At 52.2% G+C, this 19,309-nt stretch overlaps 1 protein-coding gene across 1 annotated transcript; it reads right to left on the bottom strand.

The window, feature by feature from the left end:
* Positions 1 to 1,259: 1,259 nt before the first annotated feature.
* SSBP1 (single stranded DNA binding protein 1) lies at positions 1,260 to 14,157 on the bottom strand. The gene is made up of 7 exons (XM_066590293.1): positions 14,069 to 14,157; positions 11,995 to 12,055; positions 8,703 to 8,757; positions 6,682 to 6,822; positions 5,731 to 5,821; positions 5,509 to 5,597; positions 1,260 to 1,445 (listed from the first exon to the last, which is right to left on the bottom strand). The coding sequence occupies exons 2-7, from the start codon at positions 12,016 to 12,018 to the stop codon at positions 1,405 to 1,407; spliced, it is 441 nt and encodes a 146-aa protein (XP_066446390.1). The 5' UTR covers positions 12,019 to 12,055; positions 14,069 to 14,157; the 3' UTR covers positions 1,260 to 1,404.
* Between the last annotated feature and the right edge of the window lie 5,152 nt (positions 14,158 to 19,309).

The raw sequence follows: 19,309 nt of genomic DNA, 5'->3' as shown, positions 1-19,309 counted from the left end.
CCTATTTTGTGCACCCGACTGGGTCGGATTCCGGATGAGGGTTCCCACCCCAGAATGTGACCCTGTGCCGGCCGTGACCCCGCGTACCTTTCAGTCTTCTTCTTTATCTGTACTGCGGATGGTCCGGGCGGCTCGCTGTTGGACATGTGCAGATTTCCCCGCGCCGAGTCGCTAGGCGATAACGCAGGTACCGCGACCTTTCCGTAATGTTAATTGTGTAAGGGCCGCGGGTCGGATGACTTCCATTGACTTCAATAGAAGCAGCCCATGCGGACACCGCACAGAAAGAGGGCGATTTTTCCTCCGCTTTTCCATTGCATGCTGTGGGCGGTATTTGCCGCAGGATCCGGGGGCGGACGCCTTTCGCGGATACCGCAGTGCAAATCCGTGGGTGTGCAGGCGGCCTTGAGGACCAAGTGATTCTCATTACTTGATGCAGTGCATTCTGCTAACCTTATGACAGCAGGGTACTGGATTCTGCCGAAGCGGGGTCTTATAGGCTGAGTTACATGGCAGACATGGAGGTCTTCGTCAGGCTTTCGGCTGCCATGGGAACCCATTGGTGCCTGGCGATCGATCTGCAGGGTGCCGATGGGTGACAGTGGGAGGGGGCTCCTTATACGCTGCAGTTGCTATTGACTGTGGCATGTAAGGGGTTAAGCTGCTAGGGTCGGAGATTTCCCAGTTGCTTGCAGTTAGAGCAGGAGCCGGGCTGTCAGTAGTCAGCTGAGCCACTGCCTAAGGCGAATTTCACACGGGCGAGCGCAATATTGGGCGAGTTTTCCCCACGCTGCGGGGAAAAAAAAGTCACGTATATGTATGATCCCACTCAAAAGAATGGCGCTCATATTTGCGTGAGATTTGGGCGTTTTGCGCGATTTTCTCGGTCGTGTGAAAGCAACCTCACAAAGATGCCTGTGCAGGTCTAAAGCCCATTAGAGACCACCGTAAAAAAAAGAGCGTTTTGGTGGTCACTAAAGGGTTAAGCAGGCGAAGGTTATCCTCATATCACCAGATCGGTCGACTCCAAGTTTTCCGAAGACCATGACTAGACTATTAATATGCTCTTACGTAAAGCTTCGCCCCATTCCTGCCCCCCACCCCCAACTCCTCTGCATTTGTGTCAGTCTTTACTAGCATTCTATTCACAAATCAGGAAACAGTGAAATATGTATAACCTGCCTGTAAAACGAGTTTGTTGATATTTTTCAAGATGGCGGCTCCTGGATGAAGACAGAACGCGGAGCAGAACGCGCGGCTCTTAGAAAACCTTTTATTTCCTTAAGAATATACAAAGAAAAAGTCAGCAAGAAAGAACGTTCACGATCCTAATATCTGTATATACAGGCCACCCCGGAGGAGGCGGAGCTATCAGGGCAGGACACCCCGGAGGAGGCGGAGCTATCAGGGTCGGTCCCGCAGGTCACTCAGGAAAATGATGTTGTCTGCAAAGGGAAAATGAAAAACCGCAACGTTAATATCACAGCAGCGTGGGAAAAACGGAAATACTTCAATAAATCTAGCCTTGGCAGACAAGCAGCTACACATCCTGCGTTCTCCATCGTTCTTCTGGTGTTTAGGAAAGCAGGATGATCACATAGCTTTCCCAGACTCCTGAAATCAACAGGAGCTGTACTTGCATTACCAGCCTTGGCCACTGCATCATGAACAGCGCTGTCCGCTTCAAGCGGTAATCATGCAGCCATAAATGACACAATCCATTTTTTCTGCGGGTCGGTACAGTTACAACGGATACCAAAATTCTTATATTTTTTTTTTAGGTTTTTCCACTTTTCTGCAATAAAACCCTTATTTTTGAATTTTTTTTTTTTTTTTAAATCGCTGCATTCAAAGTCCTGTAACTTTTTTATTTTTCCATGGACGGAGCTCTGTGGGGGTTTATTTGCGAGACGAGCTGTAGTTTTTATTGGTACCATTTTGGGGAACATACGGCTTTTTTGATCACTTTTATTGCATTTTTTGGCAGGCAAAATGCTAAAAATTAGCATTTGCCTTTTTTTAGCATTTTTTTTATTACGCTTTTTTGTCGTGCAGAATAAACAGCGCGTAACTTATTGTACACGTCGTTACGGACGCGTTGGTACCAAATATGTGGGATTTAAATTTTTTTTCACCTTTTTTTATGCTAATATGAGAAAAAGCACCTAAAAAGGTTTTTTTTTTTTTTTTTACACTTTTCTTTTTTGTACATTTTTATTATCTTTTTTTACACTATTTGTGTCCCTCTGGGGCACTTACAGCACAGCACTGATGATCGCTGTGATAAGGCACGGCAGGACTTCTGTCCTGCCATGCCTTATCGCTTATGCAGCGATCATAGGCTCTGGCAATACAGGACGCCATAGCAACCAGCTGGGCTCTCTGCGATTATATTGCGAGAGCCCAGCAACTTCACAGAGGGCGCGCTCTACCTCTGTGAACCCTTCCAATGCGGCAGGGAAGGGGTTAACAGCAGGTGGTCAGCTATCGGTGACAGACGGCTGCCGCTGCTGGATAGATCTCGCGCTATCCCTATGACGTAGGGGTACGTCATTTTCCAGGAATTCCCCGCTCCCATGACGTACCCTTATATCATGGGGAGGGAAGGGGTTAACCCCTTCTGTGCAAAAGTATGGAAACTTCCCAGCCCATCCTACTAACGGACAAAGAAAAGCCCAATGGAGCAGCTTGTCAATTCCGTGGCTGCAGGAAGCACCATAGCCAAGATTAAACGTCCTTCCCTTCCATAGCAAAGCGAGTCCGTCCATGCCGGAGAGCGGGAAGGGGTTAATAGTCGTGGCTGTAAGCTGGTGGTCTACCAACCATCCCAGGATCCAGCCTCGTTCAGCTTCTCCTACGGCCCTAGAATCAGACAGATCAGTGCCGGGCAGGGAGAGAGCTGTGCAGCGACATGATCAGGATCCCAATGATCAGGAGCGGCTCTTAAAGGGGACCTGTCACGTGTCTCCGTCAGTGAGGCTGGCCCCATAATTTACAACTGTGGCCCCACTATCGCTGCCTGTGTTTCTGGATTATTCACCTGCTTTCACCAATACTCACTCTTCTTAGATCCAGGATCTGGCGCCATTAATGTGTCAGGCAGGTGGTCTCCTCCAATCACAGTGAACGTCAGTGGGCGCAGGAAACCCGACATCGCCCGTTGACCGTGAGTGGAGACCATCGACTTGATGGGTCTAAGAAGAGTCCGTATCAATGAAGGGAGGCAAGTCCGAAGAAAGAAGAGGAAGGAGAGTCAGCATAGCTGTGCCCCGCGGCAGACACACGACGTGTCCACTTTAAGGAGCTGCCGGACCCCCTGACTTCGAATTATAAGACACGCGGAGTTTTGCATTAATGGTTAACTTTTCACCAGGATGGTTCTGACTTACTTCTTGCAGAATAGTACAGTGGGTGTCCCCCAATGCTTTCCTGTGACCTCCCAGAGGCTGTCAGGACATGCTGGGAGTTATGGTTCCACAGCAGCTGGAGAGCAACAAGTTGGCGGCCTCTTCAGCATGCAGATTTAATCTATTTATCTCCACCCGGTTTGCTCAGAGCCGGATCCCGGACAGCGATTATTCTGTCAGCAGAACTCACAGCGAGACTATTTAATAAAAGTAATATTCTCTCTGCTGCATTAAGCTGGCAGCCTCCATACAGAACATCCTCAGGATTGCTGCGTGGGGCGTCTAGACGAGATGGAATCCTAATTTACACCCTGAAGGATACGTCCACCCAGTAATACTTCAACGACCAAAAATTATAAACAGAGCAATTAAAGGGTATGTCCACCACAGCGCGCCAAATTATATATATAGAACCAATCTGCATAAACAGGAAAGTCACTGTGTACATACATTACTTATCCTGTATTATACTGCAGAGCTGCACTCACTATTCTGCTGGTGGAGTCACTGTGTACATACATTACTTATCCTGTACTGATCCTGAGTTACATCCTGTATTATACTCCAGAGCTGCACTCACTATTCTGCTGGTGGAGTCGCTGTGTACATACATTACTTATCCTGTATTATACTCCAGAGCTGCACTCACTATTCTGCTGGTGGAGTCACTGTGTACATACATTACTTATCCTGTACTGACCCTGAGTTACATCCTGTATTATACTCCAGAGCTGCACTCACTATTCTGCTGGTGGAGTCACTGTGTACATACATTACTTATCCTGTACTGATCCTGAGTTACATCCTGTATTATACTCCAGAGGTGCACTCACTATTCTGCTGGTGGTGGAGTCACTGTGTACATACATTACGTATCCTGTACTGTTCCTAAGTTACATCCTGTATTATACTGCAGAGCTGCACTCACTATTCTGCTGGTGGAGTCACTGTGTACATACATTACTTATCCTGTACTGATCCTGAGTTACATCCTGTATTATACTCCAGAGCTGCACTCACTATTCTGCTGGTGGAGTTACTGTGTACATACATTACTTATCCTATACTGTTCCTGAGTTACATCCTGTATTATACTGCAGAGCTGCACTCACTATTCTGCTGGTGGAGTCACTGTGTACATACATTACTTATCCTGTACTGATCCTGAGTTACATCCTGTATTATACTGCAGAGCTACTCTCAATATTCTGCTGGTGGAGTCACTGTGTATATACATTACTTATCGTGTACTGATCCTGAGTTACGTCCTGTATTATACTCCAGAGCTGCACTCACTATTCTGCTGGTGGAGTCACTGTGTACATACATTACTTATCCTGTACTGCTCCTGAGTTACATCCTGTATTATACTCCAGAGCTGCACTCACTATTCTGCTGGTGGAGTCACTATGTACATACATTACTTATCCTGTACTGATCCTGAGTTACATCCTGTATTATACTCCAGAGCTGTAAACATAGTACAATAGTGCCCCTGCCCACGGACGCATCCATTGACATCACTGGAGGCCATCTGCGCAGAATCCGCAGTGAAAGGAGCCTACTGTGAGGTTTCTTCCGCTCGCGGAATCCACAATGTGTAACTACACGCCTTTCAATGCCCGTGTTTTACCGCACATCACCTGCGTGTTCGGCGATTGGGGAATCCACAATACAAATCTGGTGGTGTGAGCCCGGCCTTATATTATAGAGGTATGCTGCTGCCCCCTGCTTGCAAAATCTAGAAAGACAACTGAACCATAAACAGCCCTCAAGCCAGAAGAAGACACGGAGGTAACGCGCTTCAGAGCCGATCCATTCCATCCGCTATCTCTTTAGCGCTCGGAACTCCATTTGCCTAATACTGGGCTCCACATTCCCTGCATAGACACAAGGGGTAAAAATTCTGACTGCCACTAGGGGGAGCTCACTGCACATAGCATAATCGGTGAGCTCCCCCTAGTGGTGGGAGGTCTCCCGGACTTTAGGATAGTAGGCGGAGCTATAAAAAACATCCTTTTTTCACATATATAAACATCCCCCCAGATTCTTATGGGACTTGTGCCTTCTGCGGACACAACCAGCCGCTGTCGTCACCCACCTGCGATGATGGTGGTCGCCTGCCTGCGGACGTTGTTCTTATCAACATACTCGCCGTAATCGATTTTGCCTTCCACGTAGACCCGAGCGCTGAGGAGTAAATAAGCAGATCACATGCTGAGGAGTTGCCATATAAGCAATTTCCCTACATAGCCTGCAAACCGGTTGCAACTTCAGGGCATTCTGGGAGTTGTAGTTCCTCCCGTGTTTATGATGGACTCACCCTTTCTTGATGTGCTGAAACGCCACATCCCGCAGCCCAGGGCGAAAAACCGAGATCCTGTGCCAGGTCGTCTTCTGGTTGATGTCGCCCGCTGAAAGATAATGCCACATAATATATTCAGCCTACCTGAAAAACCAGTATGAGCAGATTGGGGTGCAGCGTATGACCCAAGTATGGCGCAGCGCACATCGAGGTCATGGGGGAAAACGTCACAGTTTCTACTATGCATTACGGTTAGGATATGACTTGTACTTATACCCATCCCCCACTTTCCAAAAGAAAGATGGCCGCAGTGGAATAGAATGGCATTGAGCCGCAGTACCGGGTACAACCACTTGTATGGATGGGCGCCGTTTCTGAGACAAGAGTAAAGTGTCCGCGAGAGTAAGGTGTCCGCGGCTATCCCTTCATTCCTGGGAGGAGTGGAGGGGAGAATTGGGGTGTAGACCCCTCTAGGCAAAAACTACTTGAAGAGTAGCCTGGGCTCTTTTCATCTGATGACTTATCATCTGGATAGGCCATCAGTAGTTGATAGTTGGGGGTCCGCCACTCAGGACCCCTGTCCATCAGCTCATCGGGCCGGATGTTGTCGGGTTGATCGGGCCGCATCCATCAGCTAAAGTAGGCCAGATGTCATCAGCGGACAGGGAAGGAATTGGGAGGGCTGGCTTCACTCCCACTGAAATCAATGGGAGCGCCGTGTTGCTATTCCACTTCCTGCTTGGGACAGGAAGTGCAGTAGCAGCGCGGTGCTCCCACTGATTTCAATGGGAATTAAGTTGAAGTTCCCACTTTCTCCTATCTGCTGATGACACTGCAGCGGACCGGACCATCAGCTGATTGACGGGGGTCCCAAGCGGGCAATGCCAGCCCATCATCTACTGATGGCCTACCCAGAAGACAAGTCATCAGTTTGAGCCCAAAACCCCCCCTTAAGAAACATGTTCTCACTTGTCTGGAACACCTCGCTCTCCCCCGACCTCCATAATTCGTTGGTGGCTACTGAGAAGATGGTCACCGGATTCTTGCCCTCAGCTTGTCTCAAGACCGGGTCTTGGCCGACTCTGCCCAATATCTGCACCCGGTTCAGGGCTGGAATACAAACAAGAGAAAAGGGAAAAAAAATTGTAATTCTCTTTTATGGCAAGAAAAATGTAAGTTTTTTATGTTATTTTGGGGATTTATTTTTTTATTAGATCTTCTCATTCCTCTTTTTTTTCTTATTTTATCTGGCAATATAAATGATGTGCCGCCATCCCGGTGGACCCAGCAGGGGGAGCTCTCGGTTTCGTCTCTAGTGCACTCCCAGATCAGTACAGACAGAACCGTTCTCAGACAGGTTTCTGAAGCCGGACCCGCAACGATCTGCTGAATATTGAAGCGGTTTCAATTTTGGGGTCTTGACATGCTAGAGCGTTCGTCCGCCCGCTTGTCAGATCGTGTAAATACCCCCCCGATCACTGTGATCACCGGCTGATCGACTGATTTATTCTGATCGATCGTCCCCAATCTGCCTGTGTAGGCATAAGGAAGAAACGCTGACCACCATGTTCATTGTTTGCAGGCAGTACCTAGCACGGCAGATTATCTACCCATCTAAAACCACCATAGGGTACGTTCACACACAGGTCTGCAGCAGATTTCATCCTTTCAATTGAAGGATCTGCGGCAAAATCCACACCAATGTTGCGGATCTTGACTTATGCTTTGTCGCGTGACCGTACCCTTAGAAAAGTTTGTCTTCATAAGCCAATGACAGGATATAGAGAGGTGATACATAGTGTATTTTTGTGACTGTAAGACACCTTATCGTCCAGAGTCAGGGAGGTCTGATAGATCCAGAGATCCCTGACCACAACCTTAATGATCCAGGAGTGAGCTGATCGGTTATCATGGAAAACTCTACAGCCATACATACCGCGGCTGCGCAGTCCTCCCTGTCTGATGCCCCTAGGATGTAACGCTGGGGATGACTACCCTGGGGAAGCAGTTCCTTCTCTGTACACACAGTCAATAGCAAAGATCAAAGGTCTTACACTACCAGAAGGACCTTAGATGTCTAGTTAGCGGTCATGTGTTACTACACTTGTGTATGGGGATTTAGTGGTAAGAAAATCAGTGTTTAATATGCCAGCTGCAGGTGAGTGCATGTAGCAGAGCTGTGTGTGTGTCTGCATGTATGTAGCAGAGTTGTGTATGCGCATGTAGTAGAGCTGTACGAACTCTGTGTTTGTGTGTGTCTGCATGTATGTAGCAGAGCTGTATGAACTCTGTGTGTGTGTCTGCATGTATGTAACAGAGTGGTGTATGCTGCATAGCTCTGTGTATGCGCATGTAGCAGAGACGTGTATTTGTATAATGTGAACGTATGCGCTTGCACCATTGCCTGAATGGACACACAAGGGTTAATAGGATCTGACTGTTGACTATTAACCCCCTTTTCTACACAACATCACCAAAGTTACAGACGGCAGCCCCTCAACTTTGTTAGACCCCCCAGAGATGTTTAAATTAGTATGAAATATGTATTCCTCTTTTCAGTTGTCTATACCCGGGGTGCATCTTATAGTCCGAAAAATATAGTAACTGCCTCATCTGTGCAACAGCGCCATCTGCAGGTTAGAACGAGCAATTTCATCATTAAAAAAAAACATAAAAGGGATCTGAAAAGTGTTGTGCCTGAAAGCGATAGAGATTACCAAGCCGAGCAGGAGCCACGTGGGGGCTCGAGATGTTCTACTAACAGGTCTGTGGGAGGATTGGTGGGCTTAGGGAATGTGCCAGGTGGGCTTCAAAACAATAATTTTTGAGTCAGAAAACGCCGTTAATAAAGATCGCCATATTGAAAAAAAGCAAATTGTTAAAAAATACGTTTACCAAATATTTCATTTATATAAGGGGCCATTTTTTGATGACACTTTCCCTTTAAGTGATTTTTGTTCAAGGACGCAGAATACGGAGATCTTACTTACATCTTTCCAGAACCCCGGACTCCGATGTCTGAAACCGGACGGCCTGCCGGAAAATCTGATCAGAGACAAGAGAAAACGTGAGCAATATTAGGAGTCGGTCAGAAATGCAGGAGGATCCAAAACCCGGAGATTACAGATTTGCCCAATTGCTCAGAAGCCGGATTTTTGGAAAAGACGATCTTGATTACCAGTGTGTGTGTGTCAGGTGCGCTTAAAAAAAAAAACTTACACTAAAAAGTCATTTAACCCTTTCCAATCCAATTATTTTTTCTCTTTCATTCTCCCAAGCTCCAAATAAATTGGAGCTGGTGAGAATGGATGAGAAAAAATACATTTCCCTGCACCCTCCTGAACTGACAGAGTTCAGGAGGGTACAGATGCTCACTGCACCGTGGGGGGGGGGGGGGGCCTGCTTACCTGTCCGGCGTCTTCCGCATTCTCCCTTCTGCCTCCCGACTCGGCGATCACGTGACGGCTGGGGGTCAGGTGTAAAGGAGAAGGCAGAAAGGGTTAAAAACCCTTTCTGCCTTCTCCTTGGGGGTCCTCGATGAGGACCAGTGCAGAAGTGTATCTGCACCCGATGTGTCTGATGATTGGGTGCAGATGCACTCCTGCACTGCAGTGTCAGGCCTGCCCCGACATCGGAGCTGTGGAGGGAAATGATGATGTTGGGGCAGGCCCGACATTGGATTGGAAAGGGTTAAAATATAGCTGCAGTATAAAAAAAGAATAAAATAATGATCACAGGGGGTCCAGCTGCTGAGACCCCGCCAATCGCTAGAACGAAGCAGCAGCGCTCAGCCGATGCGGTTATTGATCAGCGCCGGTCTCAGTAGAAACGCCACGGGCCGGTCGTCCGCGAGGAGCACTTCTGCTGCTCCATTTTAGTGATCGGCGGGGGTCTCGGCTCCCGGACTCCCAGGAAACAAAAAAAGTGCAACGTGTCGATTTTTTTATTTCATTTAGTCACATTTTACTAGCACTTTTTGTAATTATTTTGGCATTTTTTTAACTTTTACCTTGTTTTACATATTTTTCAGGCTATGAGGCTAAGTTCCCGCGGGTGAGTGCGCCATCGGGCCATGAACCACAGCCTGGTATCGCTTGCCAACACGTGATGTCCCCACGCCTCGCAGTACCTCGGGGATGTAGCAATCCGCCACCGCGGCCGTCAGTCACAGCAGAGTTTAATCCTGGGGAAACCTCGCATCGTACGGCGTGCCGCCGCCGCCGCCCTGTTGACAGCAATGGGCGCTGCGTTGCGAGAGCACACAGCATAATAGAACATGCCGCGTTTCCTTTCCCAATGCGCTCGTGTGTCTGACTCCACTCAGAAGAACGGCGTTCACATTCGTCTCTCGCACAATTCCCCCCCCCCCCCCCCCCCCCGACAGCTGGCTTCCTTAACCCCTTAAGGACCAGACACTTTTCACCCCTGTGGTGGTTTTACTGCCCTTTTTTTTTACCTTCAGCTACCAAAATTATTTTTGCTACATTTTTTTTTGCAGCGATACATTGGGCGATTGTATGATCTCTTTTTTCACTGACTTTTCCCCCGATTTTTAGTTTTATTACGGGTAAAAACCTAAATTAGTATATTTACGCTACAATAAAGTAGAGGAATGGGTTCTGCATTTTGTTTTGGACATTTAGGGTGAATGCAGACGGCCGGGTCGGATCTTGCTGTGGGGGATGCCCCCCGTGCCCCTGCAGTGACCTGCGGCTCACCTCCTCTGGCGTCTTCTCTCTGCTTTGCGATATGCCGGCGGGTCAGCGGTGACATTTCTGTGCGGGCTTCTGTGAGGTCCGCACAGAAATAGGACGTGCCGCGATCTCTTTACCACATGAGTTTTCCCGCAGTCAAATCGCGTCTGTCTGCATAGGATTGCACGCACCAATGCCACCCTATGGCAGCGGGCACGGGCGCACATTCAGTGAGAAATGTTCCCACGGAATTTCCGCCCGTTTGTATTCACCCGTAGATATATTTAAACTGAATAGTTTGGGATCACAGGGCGCGTACGGCAATTTTTTTTTTTAGATATATATTTTTATTTTATTCTGTAATTTTTTTTTTTTTTTTACTTATTTTTCCCATCTATGACCCCACATGACCTCTGGGGGACATTTATATTGGATGTTATTTGACATTTTTCCGCTGTAGCACCCAGTTACAGGGGGGAAACATCTCCCTAGTGTGACAGTAGACGCTGGCAGAGCTGGTCACTTTCACTTTTTAGTACATCGCACTCATTGAGCCCCGTGTATGTAGCTTCGCGCTTCTCCTCTGGGTCTTCGTCTATGTCTGACAGCTGAGGACCCGACCTGCTCCTGCTTGATTGCAATAGCAGAGGCTTTAATCTGGCACCCTGCTTCTGCTATCAGCGGGGATTAAAGTCTAGGACGGAATGCCGTATAATTTACCGCGCTTGGTCCTTAAAGCGTTAATGAACTGGCAGGGTGCCCAATAAAAGGGTATTCCCATCTCAACGTTTCATGACTGAGGAAAAACCCACGACTGCTTCCCCGAACCTCCTCGCCCGCGGCCGCTTCCCCCAACCTCCTCGCCCGCGGCCGCTTCCCCGAACCTCCTCGCCCGCGGCCGCTTCCCCGAACCTCCTCGCCCGCGGCCGCTTCCCCGAACCTCCTCGCCCGCGGCCGCTTCCCCGAACCTCCTCGCCCGCGGCTGCTTCCTTAAAGGGTTTCCAGCACTAAACTATTGATGAGCCAAATTATGTAACCACCCTCAGTACAGGTCATCAATAGTGGACTGGTGGGGTTCCGACACTCGGGACCCCTGCCAATCAGCTGACTGAAGGGTAAGTGCCGCTGTCTCTTCAGTCCATACCAGGCACAACGTGGTACATTGTATAGCGGCTGTACCGCGTATTGTAGCTCCGCCCAACCACAAAGCTGCATTCATGCCATGTGACTAATCATGTGACATTCCTGGCCTGAGAGAAGCTGTGGCGCCCACTGGAGGACGACCCCAAACGATCCTGAAGACAGCTCATCAGTAACTTAGTCCCGGAAAACCCCTTTAAGTCCCATTGAAGTGCATGGGAGTTACGTAAGCGCGTAACGCTGCAGCCTCGGCGGTTTCTGTAAAACACGGCGAGGCGGTCAGGAAACCGTCGCGGGTCTCTTACCTCAGCCATGAAATGCAGACATGGAACAACCGCTGTAAGTGTTCACAGCAAGTGCCGGCCGTCCTCCACCGCCCTCCGGCAGACTGATGGCACAGCCAGGACCCCCCCCTTGGGCACAGATATACGGAGGTCTTTGTACGCACCTGCGTGGCGGCTCGGAGGAACATCTGTCAGCTTCGTTTCCTGCTTCTGGTAAATGATCGCCTGCGGGACGAGAAACGGACGAGCGTCAGCGGCACAGTACAGATCCAAAGGGGCATCAGCATGATCATGGCGAGGGGGGCGGCGACCCCCACAGACTGCAGGGTCACGCCGCCAGTAATGGAGGTGAACTTCGTCACAACAGTCGCAGGAGAGCCAAACGCTGCAGGTCCTTCTACTGCTGTGTAGCGGGCAGCAGCGCCACCAGATCCATGTTATTGCTTGCGATAAAGGCAACGTGACACTGCGATCTGCGGCGCGCCGGCAGGCGCTCCTCAGGAGGAGACATGGGCACTCCGGCAGGCGCTCCTCAGGAGGAGACATGGGCACTCCGGCAGGCGCTCCTCAGGAGGAGACATGGGCACTCCGGCAGGCGCTCCTCAGGAGGAGACATGGGCACTCCGGCAGGCGCTCCTCAGGAGGGGACATGGGCACTCCGGCAGGCGCTCCTCAGGAGGGGACATGGGCACTCCGGCAGGCGCTCCTCAGGAGGGGACATGGGCACTCCGGCAGGCGCTCCTCAGGAGGGGACATGGGCACTCCGGCAGGCGCTCCTCAGGAGGGGACATGGGCACTCCGGCAGGCGCTCCTCAGGAGGGGACATGGGCACTCCGGCAGGCGCTCCTCAGGAGGGGACATGGGCACTCCGGCAGGCGCTCCTCAGGAGGGGACATGGGCACTCCGGCAGGCGCTCCTCAGGAGGGGACATGGGCACTCCGGCAGGCGCTCCTCAGGAGGAGACATGGGCACTCCGGCAGGCGCTCCTCAGGAGGAGACATGGGCACTCCGGCAGGCGCTCCTCAGGAGGAGACATGGGCACTCCGGCAGGCGCTCCTCAGGAGGAGACATGGGCACTCCGGCAGGCGCTCCTCAGGAGGAGACATGGGCACTCCGGCAGGCGCTCCTCAGGAGGAGACATGGGCACTCCGGCAGGCGCTCCTCAGGAGGAGACATGGGCACTCCGGCAGGCGCTCCTCAGGAGGAGACATGGGCACTCCGGCAGGCGCTCCTCAGGAGGAGACATGGGCACTCCGGCAGGCGCTCCTCAGGAGAAGGGGAACAGGCACAGCAGCTGGTGCTCCTATGGAGGAGAGATGGGCACGGCGGCTAGTGCTCCTCAGGAGGAGACATGGGCACACCAGCTGGCGCTCCTCACGAGCAGTCATGGGCACGCCGGCAGGCGCTCCTCAAGAGAAGGGGAACAGGCACAGCAGCGGGTGCTCCTATGGAGGAGAGAGGGGCACGGCGGCTGGCGCTCCTCGGGAGCAGATGTGGGCACGGCGGCTGGCGCTCCTCGGGAGCAGATGTGGGCACGGCGGCTGGCGCTCCTCGGGAGGAGAGATTGGCATGGCGGCTGGCGCTCCTCGGGAGCAGAGGTGGGCACGGCGGCTGGCGCTCCTCGGGAGCAGAGGTGGGCACGGCGGCTGGCGCTCCTCGGGAGCAGAGGTGGGCACGGCGGCTGGCGCTCCTCGGGAGCAGAGGTGGGCACGGCGGCTGGCGCTCCTCGGGAGCAGAGGTGGGCACGGCGGCTGGCGCTCCTCGGGAGCAGAGGTGGGCACGGCGGCTGGCGCTCCTCGGGAGCAGAGGTGGGCACGGCGGCTGGCGCTCCTCGGGAGCAGAGGTGGGCACGGCGGCTGGCGCTCCTCGGGAGCAGAGGTGGGCACGGCGGCTGGCGCTCCTCAGGGGGAGAGATCAGCACAGAGGTTGGCACACCTGATGATGGACAGAGCAGCTGACACTCCTTGGGCCCAGTGACTGAGGGGATGCAATGGCCGGCACGGCGACGGTGCTAGTCTACTGCCGACATCACTCTCTGATTATATCAAGGCGCAAAACTTATGACATAATGGCTGTAACCTTCCCCACGTGATGCTGGAAGTTAGTCTATAACTCTGCTTATAGCACAAACCACGTGACCCCTCATTACACCTGATAGAACCACAACTCCCAGCAGGCCTCCTTCGCCCTCACCCTCCAGCAGCCGCCCGTGACGCCCGAAGTACTCCCATCACTCACCTTCCTGGGGTCAGACTCTCCTACACGTGAGCAACAGCTGGGGGAAGACTGATTCTGTGACACCGCGTCCTCACTTCCGGCATGTTCCCCGCACTGCCGCCCCACTTCCGGCAGCCCCGTCCGCCCCACTTCCGGCGCTGAAGTAACCTTGTAGACATAGCTTTGGCTTCTGTGTGGAGGGCAGCACAGAGGTGACATTGCGGGTCTCCTCGGGTTGTATCTCTGGGGGCTCCTCAGTGTTCATACAGGGAGGTTTGGGTGAAGTAAACGCACCAAAAACCACATTGGCAAAACCGCCGCGTATTTACAGTGTTGTCTGAAGCCCGTGTCCGCGGGCGAGCCGTTTCACCGATGCGTTTTTGTAGCGCACGCCCGCTGCCGTTCTTGTGAAGAAGCACAGATAAAAAAAGTCACAAAAACGCTATTGTGAAACCTCCCCGGGCGCGTTCACACGTAGTGGAAGTGCTGCGCAAAAGGCGCTAATCGGCGCCTGCGACGTGAACAGGGCTGGGGGCGGAGTCACACCGGCGCACACGCAGGGAATGAAGCGTTACATGCACGGGGAAAAAACCTCATGATCGACTTGTGTGAACATTTGCGCACCAATGAACCCATATAAGGTGATGGCGGGCGCGATGCCCAAGGAGATGCGCAGGTCTGAGGTAAAAAGAGCATCTGGGAGTCATTAGGCTAAATAGCCAATGAAATCTGCGATCCGCACGCAGAAAACACTGCTGCATCGCGTGGAGTCTTGCAATATTGCGCATCCGCCCGTGTGCCGCCACCCCAAACCTTCGTTGAAAACAATGGGAGTGTTACCCCGGCGCTGAAAACAACGGGAAAAAAAGCGCCTGTGCGAAAGCAGCCTTACCCTCCACAGCGAGCGGGTCTGTGAGCAGCCTAATCCTCTGCGGAAAGTAGGTCTGTGAGCAGCCTAATCCTCTGCGGAAAGTAGGTCTGTGAGCAGCCTAACCCTTCACAGCGAGTGGGTCTGTGAGCAGCCTAACCCTTCACAGCGAGCGGGTCTGTGAGCAGCCTAATCCTCTGCGGAAAGCAGGTTTGTGAGCAGCCTACCCCTCCGCAGCGAGCAGGTCTGTGAGCAGCCGAACCCTCCGCGGCGAGCAGGTCTGTGAGCAGCTTAACCCTCCACGGAAAGCAGGTCTGTGAGCAGCCTAACCCTTCACGGTGAGCAGGTCTGTGAGCAGCCTAACCCTCCGTGGCGAGCAGGTCTGTGAGCAGCCTAATCCTCCACAGCGAGCAGGTCAGTGAGCAGCCTAACCCTCCGCGGCGAGCAGGTCAGTGAGCAGCCTAACCCTCTGCGGCGACCAGCTCGGTGAGCAGCCTAACCCTCCACAGCGAGCAGGTCTGTGAGCAGCCTAACCCTCCACAGCGAGTGGGTCTGTGAGCAGCCTAACCCCCTGCGGAAAGCAGGTCTGTGAGCAGCCTAACCCTTCACGGTGAGCAGGTCTGTGAGCAGCCTAACCCTCCGTGGCGAGCAGGTCTGTGAGCAGCCTAATCCTCCACAGCGAGCAGGTCAGTGAGCAGCCTAACCCTCCGCGGCGAGCAGGTCAGTGAGCAGCCTAACCCTCCGTGGCGACCAGCTCGGTGAGCAGCCTAACCCTCCACAGCGAGCGGGTCTGTGAGCAGCCTAACCCTCTGCGGAAAGCAGGTCTGTGAGCAGCCTAACCCCCCACGGTGAGCAGGTCTGTGAGCAGCCTAACCCCCCACGGTGAGCAGGTCTGTGAGCAGCCTAACCCTCCACGGTGAGCAGGTCAGTAAGCAGCCGGGAAGAATATCTCATTTCACTGTACCTCTGCAGCGCCACCTATTGGAAGGCAGCATTCCTGCAAGTCAATGTTAGAATCTTTATACAAGCCTTATAATAATGACTGGGAACTGAAGACCAAGCCAGAACCCACCCACAGACAGCTGTTTCGGGTTTTGCCCCTCATCAGTGGGCAGCAGGATTCCGTCTCAAACCCTGTATTCATTTGTTGGCATAGAGCGGAGATTCCCAGAATAATCCTTAGTGATGCCTGAGCAGAAGTCACCTATTCCGTAAAGACTAGTAATCACGGGGCCCCAAACCAAGCATGGACCCTCTTTGTAACTACCCTTGTCCAGAGCCCCTTCTTCATCTCCTGTGGAGAGCGGTGATAAAGAGCTTATGTGTCTTCCTGACTACCAGCGCCAGTCCTGGGTGACAGCACAGCGTCCGCCACGGATCAGCTGGTGTGCGGGTTGGTATGTTTGCAGTGCCATTTAATGCTGGACACTGGAGAGTTAACACGTCCCTTTGGTCCCAGCGCTGGCTGGGTTTCTGTCAGTCGCTCCACGTGGGTCCTTTTTGCCCAGTCAGCCCATCAGTCCCTCCACGGGGGTCCTTTTTGCCCAGTCAGCCCATCAGTCGCTCCGCGTGGGTCCTTTTTGCCCAGTCAGCCCATCAGTCGCTCCACGTGGGTCCTTTTTGCCCAGTCAGCCCATCAGTCGCTCCACGTGGGTCCTTGTTGCCCAGTCAGCCCATCAGTCGCTCCGTGTGGGTCCTTTTTGCCCAGTCAGCCCATCAGTCGCTCCGCGTGGGTCCTTTTTGCCCAGTCAGCCCATCAGTCGCTCCACATGGGTGCTTTTTGCCCAGTCAGCCCATCAGTCGCTCCACGTGGGTCCTTTTTGCCCAGTCAGCCCATCAGTCGCTCCACGTGGGTCCTTTTTGCCCAGTCAGCCCATCAGTCGCTCCACGTGGGTCCTTTTTGCCCAGTCAGCCCATCAGTCGCTCCACGTGGGTGCTTTTTGCCCAGTCAGCCCATCAGTCGCTCCACGTGGGTCCTTTTTGCCCAGTCAGCCCATCAGTCGCTCCACGTGGGTCCCTTTTGCCCAGTCAACCCATCAGTCGCTCCACGTGGGTCCTTTTTGCCCAGTCAGCCCATCAGTCGCTCCACGTGGGTCTTTTGCCCAGTCAGCCCATCAGTCGCTCCACGTGGGTCCTTTTTGCCCAGTCAGCCCATCAGTTGCTCCACGTGGGTCCTTTTTGCCCAGTCAGCCCATCAGTTGCTCCACGTGGGTCCTTTTTGCAAGGGATGCTGGTTATAATTCTCGTAGCGTTTGGTGCTCTGTATCTCGGTACTCAGCACTTTAGCGCTCTGTCACTTGGCTTCAGCAGTTGAGGTCGCTTGTTGCTCTCGGACTCGGGATGGCGGTTACACAGAGCTCTGGGGGATCGTCCGCTGCTGCATTACCGTCTATTGATTTAGATGAGCCCCTGTATTGCCTAATTGTCGAATCCGGACAATAGTCGCCCTGTGTACGTGCGGCCGCCGTCAGGGCGCTGAGCGACAAATCAGTCACTTGTGGGAGTCGCTTGGTTTTTTGCTCACGGCCTGTTTGCAGCGACCATCGCTCCAGTCTGTGGGGCGGCCGTCCTGTAGAACGTTACCTTTAGGGCTTAAATCACACAAATGCATTTGCGCAACGCATGGAGAATTTTCACACTTAATACGCAGTGAATAGAACCCACTTGGTTCCATGGGCTCGTTCACGTGAGCGTATTTTAAGAGCGCTAATTAACTGAATTGCCAATTGCAATCAAAGGAAGCTTGCTTGTTTTTTTGCGCACCACTTAGCATGCACAAAATGTCCATCGCGCAAATATACGACAAAAATACGTATTTCAATACGCTCACGCAGGTGTTAAGCCGGCCGTAGCGCTGACAGAGATGGGCGTGCTTTCCAAACGAATTTACCGATTTCAGTGGGTTTTTTTGACTATCGGGATTCTCGCCTGTTAATAGTTAATATGCGAAAGAAAAGATGGACGGACCGATCTTCACTCTTATTTTTTTTCAAACTTGCGCACAATAGTGCAGAGTCTGAATAGCGGCGAGCGTATGCGTCATCTGATGGTCCACAGCAGATTAACCCTTCACCGTCATTCACTCATTATCTAGACGAATGGCTGGTTAGACAATAATCTGCGTAGATAATTATCAGCGGAGAAGGATACATGTAACGGCTGTTCACGATGACATTCGCAGAAGTCGTTGTTGCCGCACATGAATGCCTCCTTCACACAGGCGACAGCGATATCGCCGCTACAAAATCACCACAATATCGCTGCTGTGTTTCCGCGATTCTGTAGCGCCAGTGAAAAAATTGTTGTGTAGGTCGGCTTTATGAATTGGCTGAGCCGCGGCATTGATTGGCCAGTTCATAAACCCCGCCTCTACAACTTGCTGACCGCTAATTGGTTCTTCAAGCTCTGCTCAGCCAATCAATGCAACGCTAGATGAACCAATTACAGCCACTGCATTGGTCCATTGAGTGCTGCAAATCAGAGCCATCGCTTCCTAGAGGTGGGATTTATGAATCCTGCAACCAGGAAGTGACCTTCTGTGGGCGAATGAGTACTGAGGACGCACAGCAGGTGGTGTGGAGGTGGGGTGTAAAAGGCTAATATGCGTGGTGGAGACCAGATTGGCCGGCTGGTAATGCCCCCTGTTCCTGATTGGCTGCAGAGGCCAGGATTTCACTGCCCACCTCATGGGGTTCTCATGCAGAGTATACCGAGAATGGGGTGATCGAGGGAGAACATCCAGCGAAAGGGGTCCTGTAGATGGAAACAATGCTTCACCAAAAGAGGGGGCCATGCAGTGTATGCAGCCACTTCTTGACTCAACTTTGAATTGGTTTTGGTCCCAGCAGTAAGACTCCCCCCTTCCAAATTAGATCATGGTGTGGCAGCCGTGCACAGGCCTTTGCGGTAAGCAGCAGTTAAGATTCCTGCCTGTCAACGGCAGCTCTATTGGCCCTCATTGGAGCACTTTGGCGGCACACAGTGGTAAGATAGTATAGCCGATAACCACTGTAACTAGAATATTCATGACGCCAGTACCTTTTAGATAAAGCATTCTGGTGGAGACATAATAAAGAGCCCAAGCCAGGTTTGAATTCTCAGCTTTGTCAGGGCAAGTCTTGCTCACTGTTTTGAGAAGTCCCCTCTGTGGACTCTCGCTCCTCACTGACTTGTTCCAGGCCCTTTCCTCTAACATCTGACCTCTGGGGACTTTCCTCGCAGCAGCGCCTTACAATGCGTCTGCTCTTTCACCTCTGACAACCAGCTTCCCGACTCCTCCACTTCCCCGCCGCTTTCCTGCACTTACTCCCCTCTCATGACACTTCCTCCTCCACCTTGCTCACTTTCCTGAGCTTCACTCAACTCCTTCCACTCCACTTCTGATTGGTGAACGG

This window comes from Eleutherodactylus coqui, chromosome 2 (genome assembly GCF_035609145.1).
Source record: "Eleutherodactylus coqui strain aEleCoq1 chromosome 2, aEleCoq1.hap1, whole genome shotgun sequence".
Lineage (NCBI taxonomy): Eukaryota > Metazoa > Chordata > Amphibia > Anura > Eleutherodactylidae > Eleutherodactylus > Eleutherodactylus coqui.
This window is presented reverse-complemented; position numbering and strand designations above follow the sequence as displayed.